This window comes from Camelus bactrianus, chromosome 7 (genome assembly GCF_048773025.1).
Source record: "Camelus bactrianus isolate YW-2024 breed Bactrian camel chromosome 7, ASM4877302v1, whole genome shotgun sequence".
NCBI classification, from domain to species: domain Eukaryota; kingdom Metazoa; phylum Chordata; class Mammalia; order Artiodactyla; family Camelidae; genus Camelus; species Camelus bactrianus.
In genome coordinates, this window is record NC_133545.1 from 13035064 (window position 1) to 13049555 (window position 14492).

At 48.7% G+C, this 14492-nt stretch overlaps 1 protein-coding gene across 10 annotated transcripts in view; it reads left to right on the forward strand.

Moving 5' to 3' along the window:
* The window catches only part of HIPK2 (homeodomain interacting protein kinase 2), a 182937-nt gene extending 168928 nt beyond the window's left edge, over positions 1-14009 (forward strand). For 8 of the 10 annotated variants that reach the window (XM_074366931.1, XM_074366933.1, XM_074366932.1 and 5 more), the window contains one exon: positions 717-12637. In XM_074366931.1, the coding sequence (XP_074223032.1) occupies positions 717-1190 (474 nt within the window). In that variant the 3' untranslated portion in view covers positions 1191-12637. Of the gene's footprint in view, positions 1-716; positions 12638-13985 lie in introns of those variants that run through there. The other 2 variants (XR_012508058.1, XR_012508057.1) reach the window with 2 other exon arrangements.
* The last annotated feature ends 483 nt before the right edge of the window (positions 14010-14492 follow it).

Sequence of the window (14492 nt, forward strand, 5' to 3'; positions counted from 1 at the left end):
TCAGGACCCCAAACCCAGAGAGAGGCGGAGGGTATGGAGAAGGTGGGTGGCGTTCAGCTGGAGTGTAACTGAGACAGAGTCTGCAGCCAGCGCTTGGCCCCTTGTGCAGAGGGTCACTCCGGCCTGAACTGCAAAGTGGACTCGGGGGCCTGTTTCCTTAGAAGCTCAGAGGTGAGGTAAGGGCGAGTTTGTGATGAGAAGCCTCTCGTCTGAAGCAGTGCCCCTCGGCTGTCTCCTGAGGCCTCATCATGACTTAGGTTCTCCGGGTGAAAGAGGACGGGGTCATTTGTGCACATGACTTCCAACAGCAGAGCTCTGAGGGCCTGCGATTCAGGGAACAGGACTACGCGGTGAGAGAGAACGCAGGCGTCACTCAAAGAGGGGCTCCCTTTTGACATTTCACAGCTGCAGGACGTCCTTGTGAGACATACTGTCTACTGGCCCCTTCCCAGCTGGCTTTGTCTGTGTGTCACCAGCCCGGGGGACAGCGGGACATGGCATTCCTTCTCAGCCCAGGCTCGTTTGTACTTTCTGAGCACACAAGGGAGGCATCTTCTAGTGCTCCTGCTGCTTCTGGCCTCCTCCCCTCCTCCATCCCTCCTCCCCTCTCTCATCCTCTCTTCCTCCCCTCCTCCCCATCTCCTCTCTCCCTCCTCCTCCCCTTTCATGCATCCAGCCCCCCATGCAGCCCTCTCCTGGTGCTTTTCCTTCTCCAGGCTCAGCAGCACATGACCGCAGACCGCACCGGGAGCCACCGAAGGCAGCAGGCCTACATCACTCCCACAATGGCGCAGGCTCCGTACTCCTTCCCGCACAACAGCCCCAGCCACGGCACGGTGCACCCCCACCTGGCCGCCGCCGCCGCTGCCGCTGCCCACCTCCCCACCCAGCCCCACCTCTACACCTACACGGCGCCCACGGCCCTGGGCTCCACTGGCACCGTGGCCCACCTGGTGGCCTCCCAAGGCTCAGCGCGTCACACCGTGCAGCACACTGCCTACCCGGCCAGCATCGTCCACCAGGTCCCCGTGAGCATGGGCCCCCGGGTCCTGCCCTCGCCCACCATCCACCCGAGTCAGTATCCAGCCCAGTTTGCCCACCAGACCTACATCAGCGCCTCTCCAGCTTCCACCGTCTACACTGGATACCCACTGAGCCCCGCCAAGGTCAACCAGTACCCTTACATATAAACACTGGAAGGGGAGGGGAGGGGAGGGAGGATGGCCAGAGGGGAGGAAGGAGAGGAGAGGGACGAGGTGGGAGCTGGGCTTTTTGTGCCGCACATAAACAATGCAAACGGGGTAGGGGAGGGGCAGGGGGCAGGGGCGGGACACAAATGAAACTTGAACTAGGAAGTAGGAGGACTGAGAGCAGAGAAGAGAACATTTTAGGAAGGAAGGGGTTTAAGGAGGGGGGAAATCTATGCTTTTTATTTTAAAAAAAGAAAAAGGACAAAAAAGAAAACGTCAGTAACAGAAAACACAGCTCACGAACCCATTCTGCACCAAACTGGAAAGGAGAAGGAAAGAGTGACAGAAGATTCCAGAAGTAGGGGGGGCCTCGGTTTTTGAAGAACTTTATCTATGAACTTTTCAAAGATTATTTTCATTATGGCAGCAAGTGACATTTAAGAATTTGCTGTCGGGGACACCTGCTACGGAAATCCAATAGATTTTTAATGATTGAACGTAAGAATTAGGGATTTTTCCAGAACTCTAAAGAGTCAGCAGCCCTGTAGAAAGGTCAGGCCATGGCCTGAGGAGGCTGATACCGGGGGTGGGTCTGGGGTCGGCAAAACCGGGTTCTGACTCGCTTGCCAGGACCGATGGGGGTGCTGAAGGAGGACCCCGCGAGAAGGAGGAGCCCAGGAGAGGGTGCACTTTCTCTTTCTGAGCACTCTGGATGAATCCCTAAGCAATGATAGTCCTCAAGTGTCACTAATAATGTGTGTTGCAAACTTTAGCTTCTTTTCTTTTCTGAAGATTTCTCTTCTCTTTGGATCAGTCCCTCGTGACATAGCGTAGGGCTCACGGCTGTCGCCAACACCCCCGTAGACGTAGCCACCTGCACCTGATTGTTCTGCTTCGTGTTCTACCCTAAGAATACCAATAGACTATTCCTCAACGTACTTGCACAAACAAAAAGTGATCTAATGTAGGCATGTAACCCACGCGGTGGTCCAGGTGTGTGCACATGGGTGTGAGTGGGTGCTGCCCTCCTGCCCCCCCCGGCACCCACCGCCCCCGGCTCTGCAGTCTCGGTTTTACATCGTTCCCTCCTAGTGCCTTACCGACCGATGGACGCGGTGTGAGGGTTTACTTCCACGGTACTCCAAGAAGCCGGCTGAGGCGAGTCACGTCATCTCGGCCCTTCTTCTGTGCTGTTGTAACATTTTACTCTGGTCTTTCCTTTTTTTTTTTTTTTTTTAATTTCTATTTTATTTCAATACCTTTTGTCTTTCCTGGGCTGTTTGCTAGCAGAGGGGGCCAGGGAGCTGGCAGGGGCTAGGAGAGCCCATGGACCTGAGATGTGGGAGATGGATGGTGGTGGGTAGATCTGACGATGGTGATGACTTCAGTTGACTGTGACTTTGGAGACAGAGCAAGAGAGACTCCCCACCCTTCACCCTCACCTATTTCTTCCCGGGGGACCAGCTCTGCCATTTGTGGGACCAGAGGTCCCATCTGTGTCTTAGGGGTGTTGGCCTCTCGCCAGGCAGCTGCCTCCTTCCTGATGTGGGAGGGGCCAAGGAGAGCCGCCTCCCGCCTCCAGGCCTGGCACAACCTTCCTGTGGTCGTCCGCAGGGTGGAGGGGAGACTTGGAGCCCGGCCCCCTGTTCTCAGACCCCCACTGCCCTCCACTCTCATAGCCCTGCCCTGCTCTCCTCCGGCTGCGCCGGCTGGGTTTTGCTCTCACAGCTCCTCCCTCTTAGACAACCACCACCCGTGGTTTGCTGCTGAATCCTTCCTCGCATTACCCAGACCTACCCAAGGCATGCCTCTGTTTTTGATTTTAGAGGGGTCTTGTGGGCAGAAAGCTGGAGGGAGGGACACGTGTGAGGGTAACCAGGTGGTGTTACACTGCACTTTGGAAAACACTCCCACGGGCAGTTAAGTTTCCAAGGAAATTTGCCCTTTGCCCTCTTTGCCCCTTTGATACATTCTGGAAATTTTCTCAGGCTTTGAACACTGGTTGGGGTCGGGGTGGAGGGGTTTCTCTGTCGATAGCAAATTACTCCTAAAGGCATGAATGTTGGGAGACCCTTAACTGGTCATAGATGGCGCTTTAAAGTGTGGTCCTAATCGTTTGATTCTTGATGCTGTGTCCTTAACAGACCCCAAAGCCAAGTTTCCAAAGTGCAAAGAGGTGGCTCCCAGTTTTGGACAGCAGTCCATCCTCACCCTCCCCCACTGTCCTTCCTCACTCTGTGGTCTCCTTTAACGATCTACTGTGAAAGGTATTTTATCGTAATATCCAAACCTAATTCAGTAACGAAGCCAAACCCTTACCTTAGCTCTTAGCTGTGAAATGTGAAATAACGCTGGAAATTTCCCCTTTCCAACCATAAATTCTACTTACCCTACAAAGAAATCAGTCCCCAGGTTGGAACCAGCTTAGTCCAGGCCTTAGGCTGGAAGGAAGGAAGGACACCATGAACACTGGAGGCGGGGCACCCTCGAGCAGACCCCCAGGTACCCAGCCGGGGAGCTGTTTGCGGCAGGACAGGTTGCTGCCCTCGTGGCGTCACGATCAGTACATCTTCTTCTGGAGATAAGGAAGTGCCATCGATCTGAGACAACACGAAAATGGCCCGTCCAGAGAGGGTAGGGGGTGTATAGCCTTTGGAGGACACACGAGCCAGGGTGCTCCCAGAGCCGCGCCAGCCTGGAGAATCATCTCTGTGCTGGCCTTTCGGCGTCCAGAGGGCAGCAGTGCCCAGTTACAGATGTCTCGGCTGCAGACGAGCCAGCATTTTTGCCTTATTGGGTAGCATCCTGGAACCCTTGTACAGTTCACTTCCAGCCCTTTCTAGGTCTGAGCTTTTACAGGAAAAGACAACATAGCCTTCCAGTTTAAAGAAGATTATTTTGTCTCCTTAAGTTGGAAGTTACTCTTTCACCTGACATTTTCTTTCCTTTTCTTCCAGATCAGGAATGAAGGTTCCATGCTGCTCATAAAGATAATATTATTGTACTAGTTATTTTGGTTATTACTGTTGTAATTACTATCATAATCATCATTTTGATACTTTAGTTGGGGTTTTAAGTGCACATTTATTCCAAGTATCTTTATGTTTTCTCTTTAATATTTAAATTTATTTTATTGTATCTGTGAGTATCTGAGTAGACAGGAGGGACATACAGATGTCCAGTTTTGTCAGACCAAAAAAAAAAAAAAAAGGAAAGGAAAGATCCAGGAATTAGAAAAAAGCTATTGAGAAAGATCCAAGATCCATCACAGAACAAAAGTTTGAAGAAGAATCAAAGCCTTTATCTCTATACAGGCCAAACTGGGCTCTGGACAACGTGGTCTCACCAACAGTACTGTATTTTTGTAGATTCTCGGTGGCCGGAGGAAATCTGAGGAGGCATCTCATGGGCTGAACTTTTAAGCTGTGGTCCTCTCCCATCTGCCCTGCACTTGTGAAATCTGCTAACTAGATCCTGGGCCTCCCTCGCATCTGATATTTACTTGTCAATTGAAAAAAGCCCTTCTGGTCAGAGCTGACCCAGCCCTTTTCCCAGTGTCCCCTCTTCCCAGTGTCCCTTCTTTTCCCATCAGCACACCAGGAGTTTGACTTATATCCTTCAGTGAAGAGATAATTGTCCCCTTCTGGAAGCCACTGGAGACAGCTGATGGAAGGTGCCAGGCAGGTGGTACCTTCCCCTGGGAAATGATAGCCTCCTGTCCCCTCACTAACCACACTGCCCACTTCTTCAGTCCCCCCTTTCCCTCCCCCTGCCAACATCTTCTCAGCACACAATTCTAGAGACAAACTATCAAGTCAGAAAAAAAAGGTGGAGGGATGGTAGGAGACTAGAAGAACAGTGACAAAGTCCAGCAGCCCCTCAGACGTGGGCCACTGCCCCCCTGAAATTGTTGGCCAGCAGAGGGGTCCAGTGGGGCCTCCCAGCTATGCCCACTGGGCTCCGACTGTGCCCCTCAGGCACGGTGCTGCGTGATGGCTTTTTTAATCAGCTTGAGGGGCTCACACGCTGCCCACCAAACCCAGAAACTGCCAAGCCCCAGATGAAGGAAGGGTCAGAATGATGGGCTTCACTGAAGCCAACCAAGGGAGACACCAGGCAGTGCCCAGCCCACAGGAGCTCGGCAAACATGGGCGCCCTCCCCGAATCCCCACCTGCCTTCCTCTTCCAGCCCAAGCACATGACTGTGGGCTCAGAGCCTCAGGAAGAGACCCCAGTGCAAGAGGCCAGCCTCTGCGTGTGCTCCACAGCGCTTGCCCGAACTCCCACCCCATCCTGCAGTCTGAGTTTCAATAAAATGTCTGTCCCTAGGATCCAGCTCTCAAGTAGAGGAATGCTAACCTAGTCCTGATTTAGACCACAAATAACCTAGATCATCTGCTCTGAAATTGGCTCCATCTTTCTTTACTGAAGAAGCAGTGTGAAGGCTAAGAAGGGAAGCTTTAAAAGAACAGGTCAAGGAGAACTCGTAATTGGAGCCTTAGGAACCATAGGTCGATTTGCTTCTGCTCGGTGGGGTCTTACTGATCCATCTGGATGTTTACACCCGTGCCTCTGCATGTAGTGCCTCTTTCATGATGTTTTGGCTGTTTCCAAGGGAAGGGGTGAGCAGGCTGATGGGTGGGAGAGTCTGAGGCTCTTTGCCAATTAATACTGTGAAGTGGAGCATGTGGTTGATCGAATTCAGTGGGAAGAGAAGGGTTGGGGCAAACCGATGGTTGTCTCCTGGACTGTGTGTGTGTTCTGGCCTTACTGGCGGTGAGTGGTTGGCGGGCTGTGGGAGCCAGCTGGCCTTGTTCCCTTCACCCTGGAAGACTCAACCCGCCCAAACACCAGATTGTTGGAGGTAAGGAAGGGAAGGTGAGATTAGCCCAGCTGCTAACTGGCGGATTTCCCCTGACCAGATCTTTGGAATTGCAAACACTCATTTTTGAACAAGCTTGTGCTGGAGGATTTGGGTTGTGTGAGTGTGTGTGAGTGAGTGGAGCAGACTTTCTTGGAAACTGGAGGAAGGAGATGAGGAGGCTTAAGGAACTCTTGCTGATGGGCCGTGGTTGATGAAATGAGGTGCGTCGACGGGCTTGCCCCAGCTCTCATCCCGAGGTCTCTGGCGCTGCAGGCAGGGTGGGGCATGGGGCTCTTGCTGACCTGGTCAGTAGCTGCTAGGACAGAAAACAGAGAGAAGAGACTGGCTGGGTGCCCTCAAGCAGCAGGGAGGACTCAACAGAAAGGCCAGGCTTCTTCCACAGGCCTGGCCCTGGACTTCTCAGCGCCAGCACGAGCCGTTCTGCCACGAAACATTCCAGCCCCAAGGACCGTGCATGCTTCTCTCCCAGTCTCTGTCTTCTCTTCCTGGTGTGTCTTACAGATTTTAGATGGGGAAGCCTCAGAATTGAGCAGGCCAGAGCTGTCCTCACCAAATTGGAAAGGAAAGTGAAAGTGTTCCTTTCTTTAGCCAAAGAACCCTTCTCAAAGACACCCCAGCTATGGACAGAATGGCGTTCCTTTCTTTCTTCTCCGGGCAATAATGACTTCGTCACTGATGCGATCCCATCTGTCTTTCTCTTTCCTCTCTATCCTCACTTGTATTTTTTTTTTCTTTTGCATTTATTTCAAAACGGCTTATCTTGTAAGAGGAGCGGAGGTTAGTAACCCTAAATGCTGCTGCTGCTGTTGGGAACCTGGAGGCACTGCCCGGAGCTGTGGGCTTAACTAATCTCATGTTACCTCGGGTATGGACCAGAGCAGACCTGCCAGGAAGTGTGGCTGCGTCGGGGTTTAGGTGCGCGCGGGGGCCGGGCGCGGGTGTCTGTACTTTTCTGCTCTGATCCCTGGGACTCTCACTTCTCATCTCCACAGACTAGAGTCGGTAAAGAATTGGAGATGGCAAAATGACACTTAAATGCAGTAGAAACCTTTCCAAGGCTTCTGGCACCCTTTCCCACTACAGTGACCCAACCTGGGAGAGGTTTCCCGCATCATTCTTGCAGCTTCTAGAAGTTCCAGAGAGCCAGCTCCCAGCCAGTGCTTCTCCCGAGACTCCAAGAGAGTTTCCAGGGCAGTGACCCTCCTGCAGGGCACCCCTGCTCAGGGTACCTGTACCAGAAGGGAGCTGCCTGATGCCCCAGCTTGCCTCCCGCCAGCCTTTGAGAGCCCCTAATCTCAGACCCTTGCAGCAGAACATTATGTTGTCTCTCTTATTGGCTAAAACTTGACGTGTCCCTCAGGTGGGTCACAGCCAACATTTGCTGAACGCTTTCAATACCCCAGGCTCAGACCCAGCCTTCTGTGAGCGTGACCTCACGTAACCCTCACAGCCACCCCATTAACAACACCCGCCACTTACAACACCCCCATTTACAGAGGAGGGCGCTGATGAGAAAGCTGACACTCTAAGAAAGCTTGTGTTAAAGGAGAGAAAATACAATGGTGGCCCGAGATCCCCAAGTTTCTACTGAAATTTTTTGTCAATCAGACCTTTACGGAGATATGCTTTTGTTTCAACCATTTTAATAATCCTCAGTGAGTGGCCTCGTATTTCTAATGAACTATTTAATGATGCTCCCATTTTCTGTGTGCCAGACACTGTGCTGAAAATCACTCATGTTTATCCTGTTTCATTTAGTCTTCACAACAACCCTATGAAATCTGCATTAGTGGTCCCTTTACAGATGGGGCAGCTGGCTTGGGGAGCTGGTGACCTGCCCAGAGTCACACAGCTAGTAGGGGAGCCGGGCCTTGAACCTGCACCTGCCCAGCTCCAGAATGGTGCTCACAGGTGCCAGCCTCGGCTGTCTCCTCGGCGTCTGTGTGCAGAAAAGCCTTGAAGGAACGTGGCCCCATGCCACCCCTGCCCTGTGCGTGGAACTCAGCAGAAGGTCTGTGTGAAGAGGGATTCCCGAATTGGATCCAAGCAGCAGGGGCAGAATCAGTTTGACTTTTAGAGAAAATCTTAGGGGAGTTTCTTTTGAGTCATAGTGGAGTTCATTTTCGATTCCTTTCCAGTGTACCAACTAGCTTTCGTAGTGCTGCTGCTACAACAAACTCTTATCAGAGTGAAGGGGAAAAAAAAGTGTTGTTTTTTTCCTTCTTTTAAAAAAAAATAATTTTTTTCTTGCTTATAGTTAATTCTAGAAAAGGCAATACTAAAGGTATATATTTTTTTCAAAATGCTATTTTTTACTGCACTGATAAATATCATGACAACTCTGGTCTCTGTAAGCGATCCACTCTTCAGCTCTGGGTAGAACCAGATGCGGGATTCACACCAAATTTGTAAATACCATGTGTGGGTCTAGTGTCCAGGAACTGTTTTCTTTGTGTAAAAAAAAAGAAAAGAAAAAAAAAAGGAGAAAGACAAGATGGCTTTTAGAAAGAGGAACAAAAGGTTTTCTTTTGAGATAAACTTCTCAAAGAAATGGAGGGCAACCATTGTTTCAACTGAGAAAAACCAGCCAACTTTGAGGTTATAAGGAAGGAGAGTCTCTTGCCGAGGTATGAGATGAATAGTAATACAGAAGCATTTTTATTTTGGTCGAAAGGGGGCAAGAATTTAGAAATGCTTTAGGATTAGATTTTTAATCTTTTAGAAAACAATTACCGTTTGTCACGAAGCATCTCCTCAGTTGTTTGGGGTGGAGTTTCATTTCTTTTTTATTTTAAAAACTTCTTTATTGACTGGCTCCGGGCTTGTTTGCCTCAATTCTTAGGTAGTTTACACAAGTTCTAGAATCTTCTAGAACTTTAATTCCAATGTAAGCAAACCCAACTAATCAGATTCAGAGATCCTGGTTGGTTTGCATAGGTCTTCTGGAATTCTGACAGAACACCTGAAGGTTTTTTTAAAAGAAGGTTTTAGATACATTATCTTACACAAACTGTGACCTGATGGCAATAATTACCTCAAACGTGGGCATTCATCCTGGTTTTAGCCTTTTTTGAAATCAGCCAGCTTGATCTTGGGATTTAAAAGACTATGAATTCTGTGTGGGTTGAAAATAATGATTAATGCATACCCTGGTCCTTGTTGCTTAGGTGAACTCTGAAAATAGCTAATCTTCACAACAAAAATTAAACCAAGGAAGAGATTATTCTTTGTGTTTTGTAATCAAATGTGATTTTCAAGTGCATATGTTAAGTATATATGTTTTTAGCCACTGTAAAATGCTGTTAGCCTTCTAAGATATCGAGAGAGTCACATTTTAAAATTCATAAACTAAATAATTGACTGTGGATACTTAAGCATATTTCTGGCTACGTTTTATAGTTAAAGTGTTTTATAGTTTACATTTCAACTGGTACTTTTAAAAGAAAGTTTCTGTTTATAACTGACATCTTTCAAACCCCAGCAATCACCTCTTCAGTAGGAGGCCATGTTCCCCCACAGCAGGTGTGTTCCACCCATCCTGTTGTGTAGCCTAACATGAGCATTTCCCTCTGCATTACTGGTTTCCATGTGAACGCGAGAGAATGTGAAAGGATTTCCAGGTCTAATGGGACAGGGTGAGCCCACAGCCCAGGCCAGATTCAGAGATCTCATGCCATGTTGTATCCACACTGATCTTCAAGGCCTTCTCTTTGACATCTTGGAAGAGGCAGAGAGAACAGATCCCTGGTTTGCCGATCTTTGTCTTGATGTGAATGTTTACCTTATTCACCGGTCCACTGACTTCCAGTCACCAGGCAGTGGGAGACACTGGGATGCAGGTGGCCCCAACGGTGCAGCTGCTAGTTCTGGGCCCCCAGCGATATGTTGATGGGTGTTTTGCAGGGAAAGTCACACACCCCTGTGCCCGTATTTATTGGTCAGCTTTTCCAAATACCTGCTGTCATTTATTGCTTTTTCCCTTTAAAACAAAGTAAGTGTAAAAGGATGGGTTTACTTTTTACTCTTTGTCAAACTTCAGTTTGAAGCCTTGGTCAGCAGGAGGCGGGACCTAGATTGTTTCCTAGAGATTCTTAGTGCTGGTGAGCCGGAACAGGGGGCTGGGGACTGAGGGGCACGGGGGAGGGGCAGACCCATCCAAGTGGAGATGATGATTGAGAGGGGGCCCATCGTCCTGCAGGAACAGCCTGGAAGGTGCCAGTGTCCCTAAGAGTTTTGGTTAATTTCTTTTCTCTTGTGCCACAGCCTTAGTGCAGAGGACCTGCTGTGAGCTAAAGGGCATCCCTTTAGCAGATAACACCTCGAAAACTGCAAAACACTTGGAACCAGGCAGGGAACTGGTGGTTGTTCTCAATGCACTTGCTTTTTCCCTGTGAACTCTGTTGGTAGTATGTTCTTATTACAGTTTTGTTGTTAGAATCATCATTGTAAAATCTTTTGCTTTTTGCCCCTCCTAATTCTACTCCTACTTTCTTCTGTTTGTTTGGTTTCTTTTTTCCTGTGTTTTAATTAACCAAATGAATTTTATGTCCTTGTCTTTGGGGCTTAATCATAAAAATAGAGGCATAGAAATTGGCTTTATTTTTTTTTTTTTAGTAAATAGAATAGGGCTCTGCCTTCGCTCTCTAGTTCCATTTAGCGAGTCTCCACACGAGCCTCCTAGTGCTGCCGCCCCCTTCCTGTGTTGGGTCACTGTCTCCATGGCCACCTTGGCCTCCACCTTGCTGTCACCACCGCCCCACACCCAGGCACCCAGGACCCCTAGGAAGCTCTCAAGAACCAGAAAGAAGGACCCATTTATCCCTGTGAGTGGTGGTCTTGCCTCCCTGTTCGATATTGGTTGAAGGGGTGATGGATTTATTGTGATTATGATTATGATTATTTTAATAGTTTGGCTCAGGTTATAAGGAAGAACTTGGGAATTGGAACGTGACTTGACCATGCGCATCCTTTGTAGCTTTCTGTGACTTCTGAATGGATCCTAAAGCGGCCCCACCCCACCCCCGACCCCCGCCTCCCTTCCTGCAGGTACTCCTGTTGGCCGCCTCCACGCTGCCTGGTTTCTCCCCACCGTCTCACTCTCCCTTACACGTCTCACCCTTCCGCTGTTGTGTTACCGCTCCCTGAAAACTTCCTTCTGTGGCTTTTCCAGGGCACAATCATTTCCGGTCTCCAAAGCATCTCCTCATCCTCTTTGTGTGCATTTTTTTAACCAAATGAAGCAGGCCAGGAAATCATACTTTGGGGCAGCAGAATTTCTAGTCTAGTAGAATCACTGTATAGATGTAGCTGTTGATATATATGTTTGTGTATATATATATCAAACCAAATTTCTGATAGGAGAAGTATAGCTTTACGGATGAGGGGGAAGAGGAACTTTCAGAAGTCGGAGTCAGCATGGGCGTCTCAGACGGGCCCGGGATGGCCCGGGCTGCACCTTCGCTCCTGCACAGCGGAGGCAGGTGGCCCTGAAGGGTACCACTGCTCTCTCTGGGTCCCCAGCATAGATGAGTGAGAGGGGCAACACATCAGAATGACTGGAATTTTCCATTCCGTTTTGCTTTGACCACATGTATTGAGCTGCAGCCTCTGATATATCACATTTCCAAATATGGTATCCATTAGGATGGGAAGAGAACGGATCTGTTGAAATGTTTACCTTTCAACAGCCCGTGAATTCAGGACACTCTGGACAGAAAGACTCACTCCCCAGAATGAGAACAGGGAACAGGAGACCCGGTGAGACTCGGTCACCGGTCTGAGGAACGTGGCCCCTCCCCGGGTCATCTCGCCCAGATCTTTCTCTGCCAGGTCATCTCAGCTCAACTACCCTATGGAAGCCCTGGTCTGTTGTGTTCCTTCACTGTATGGTTTCTGTAATAAAAAGTGTTAATCCATGTTAATCTTTGTGAAAATTATTGCGTGCAACAGTATTTTCTCGTGTACCTCTTTTTCCTATGTGAATTGTCCTCTTTTCTTTTTTTATTTATAAATGTCTACTTTTTTTTTTAAAGACAAACCAATGTGTTGTAGGCCTATATGTAACCTATTCCTTAGTCTCATATTATAGGTATGTTATAAGAATGGATATTTTACTTGGCTTTAGAATGTTTTACAAGAAAAATAATTCTTAACTGATCAAGTCCTTGCTACTAAAATGCTTGTGTTTTTCATCATGACGTCGTGTGCTTCTAAATTAATGATCATTTTCGTTGTAGAAAAATGGAGTGAATTTATATTAGTCTTGGAAACTAATAATAGCATTGTAAATTTATGAGATGATTTTAACAGAAAAAAATTATAGAAGAATATAGTTATTTTAATTGTAATATTACTAACTGTAGGGTGAGAAGGGGGGGGTCCCATTGTGGTGAACTATGTTATAGCTTGTTACTCACAGTTTCTTTTTGATCATTTTTTCGGTCTCTGAGGTGAAACGACTTATTAATTAAAATTTGTAAACTCACATATGCATATTGTATATGTGTAGAAATGTAATCACACTTTGTCTTGGAATTACATTAAACTGTTTGGAATCACTGTACACTCGGCCTGGCACACTTATTTATTCTAGAACCAGACCAGTTCTAAGACTGAAGAGGTTATTGTTACAAGCAACCTCTTTTGTAAGTCATTTATGTACAGCGACATCTGAGGCCTAAGGTTTTGCTGTTGTCTGCTGTCCTGAGAGTTTCCCGACGTGCATCCGGATGTGGGCTTGGGGCGAGGCCACCCTCTGCACCCAGGCCCTGCCCTCTCACCAGACTTCAGTTCCTAGCTCACTGGCCTCATCACCAGGGCCTCCGCAGGACTGCCCCCTGGAGCTCTCCCACCCTGCCCTGGCCCTCACCATGAGAAACTCCTATCCTCCTTCCTTCCAGCACTTTAAAAAAAATTTTTTTTGTGTGGTAAAATGCACATGACATAAAATTGACCATTCTAACCTCTTTAAACTGTACATTTAGTCGCATTAATTACATTCACAGTGTTGTGCAAACATCACCACTAGCTATTTCTAGAACTTTCATCATCCCCTACAGAAGGTCTGTACCCATGAAACAAAAACTCCCACCTACACCCCCCCACCCCTCGCTTGGCAACCATCCTTCTATTTTCTCTGAATTTGCCTTTTCTAGCTACCTCACGTGAGTGGAATCATACAATATTTGCCCTTCTAATGGTCTGGCTTAATTCACTCAATGTTTGCAAGGTTCATCTATGTTCTAGCATGTGTCAGAACTCCCTTCCTTTTGAAGACTGAGTTAACATTCTACACCACATTTCGGTTATCCATTAATCTGTTGGATAAGTGAGTTGTTTCTATCTTTTGGCTCTTGTGAACGATGCCGCTGTGGACATTGGTGTGTAAGTATCTGAGTCCCGGCTTGCAGTTCTTTGGGATGTATACCTAGAAGTAAACTCGCTGAATTATACAGTAATTCTTAACCTTTTTGAGGAACCGCCAACATTTCACACAGCGGCTGCACCATTTTACACTCCCAGCAACTCCAGTTTCCTCACCTGTGATCTCTCAGCCTGGCTTCTGCGGCCTCAGGACTGTGCAGGTTCCTGGGCCTCCATTTTCTCTGCCCCCTGCTCTCAGCAGGTCCCCAGCCCGCCGCAACTCCACCCACTTTCTCCCCTGTACCCGCAGCTCCCTGCTACACCCACTCCCTGGGGATCGATTCGCCTGTCTGGAACCCCGGACCGCAGGCAGCCTTCTGCGCATGCCCAGCCAGAGGGCCTCGTGTGGCTGATTGGAGACTTCACCACGCTCTCCATCCCCTACCCCTTGCTCCCCGGAATAACCCAGAGAAGTCAGGCCCCTGCCAGCTCCCTCAGCCCCACCCCCTCCCACAAGCCTGTCTGCCTCCCTTGTCTTTCTCCCTCAGCCTCAGGGGAAGAAGGGCCCTGCGCCTACCCGGTTCCTTCATCTCTCCAGAGCTCGCTCGTGTCAAGCATCCGCTCCCGGCTTCAGATCTTCCTGTTTTCCTCACACCTCTGCCCTTGGAGAACCAGCCTGGGTCAGCTCTCCGGTAGGCTCGCCCTCACTCTCCGCTCGAGGTGAGTGTCCTCTGTCGAGGTTCCCAACTCCTTGTGCGTAATTCTCATCAGGCCATACTGTCAACGTTTCTTTCCTGATTTTCCTTCCCCCACAAAACCCTTACAGGTAAAGATGTGGTTTTCATCTCTATTTCTACGGCATCTATTGCTCTACCAGGCACAGAATAGAAAGTCAAAAGTGTTTGGCTAAATGAACAGACTACTCAGCCCATTTTCCTTGTCCAATCAACCCACCTTCCCACCCTCCAAATTCCATGTCTCCCAGAATCCAGGTAATACCAACAAAACCTTAAATGCAGCCAAGATTAAACCCAACTCAACCAAAGTTCGAGTTC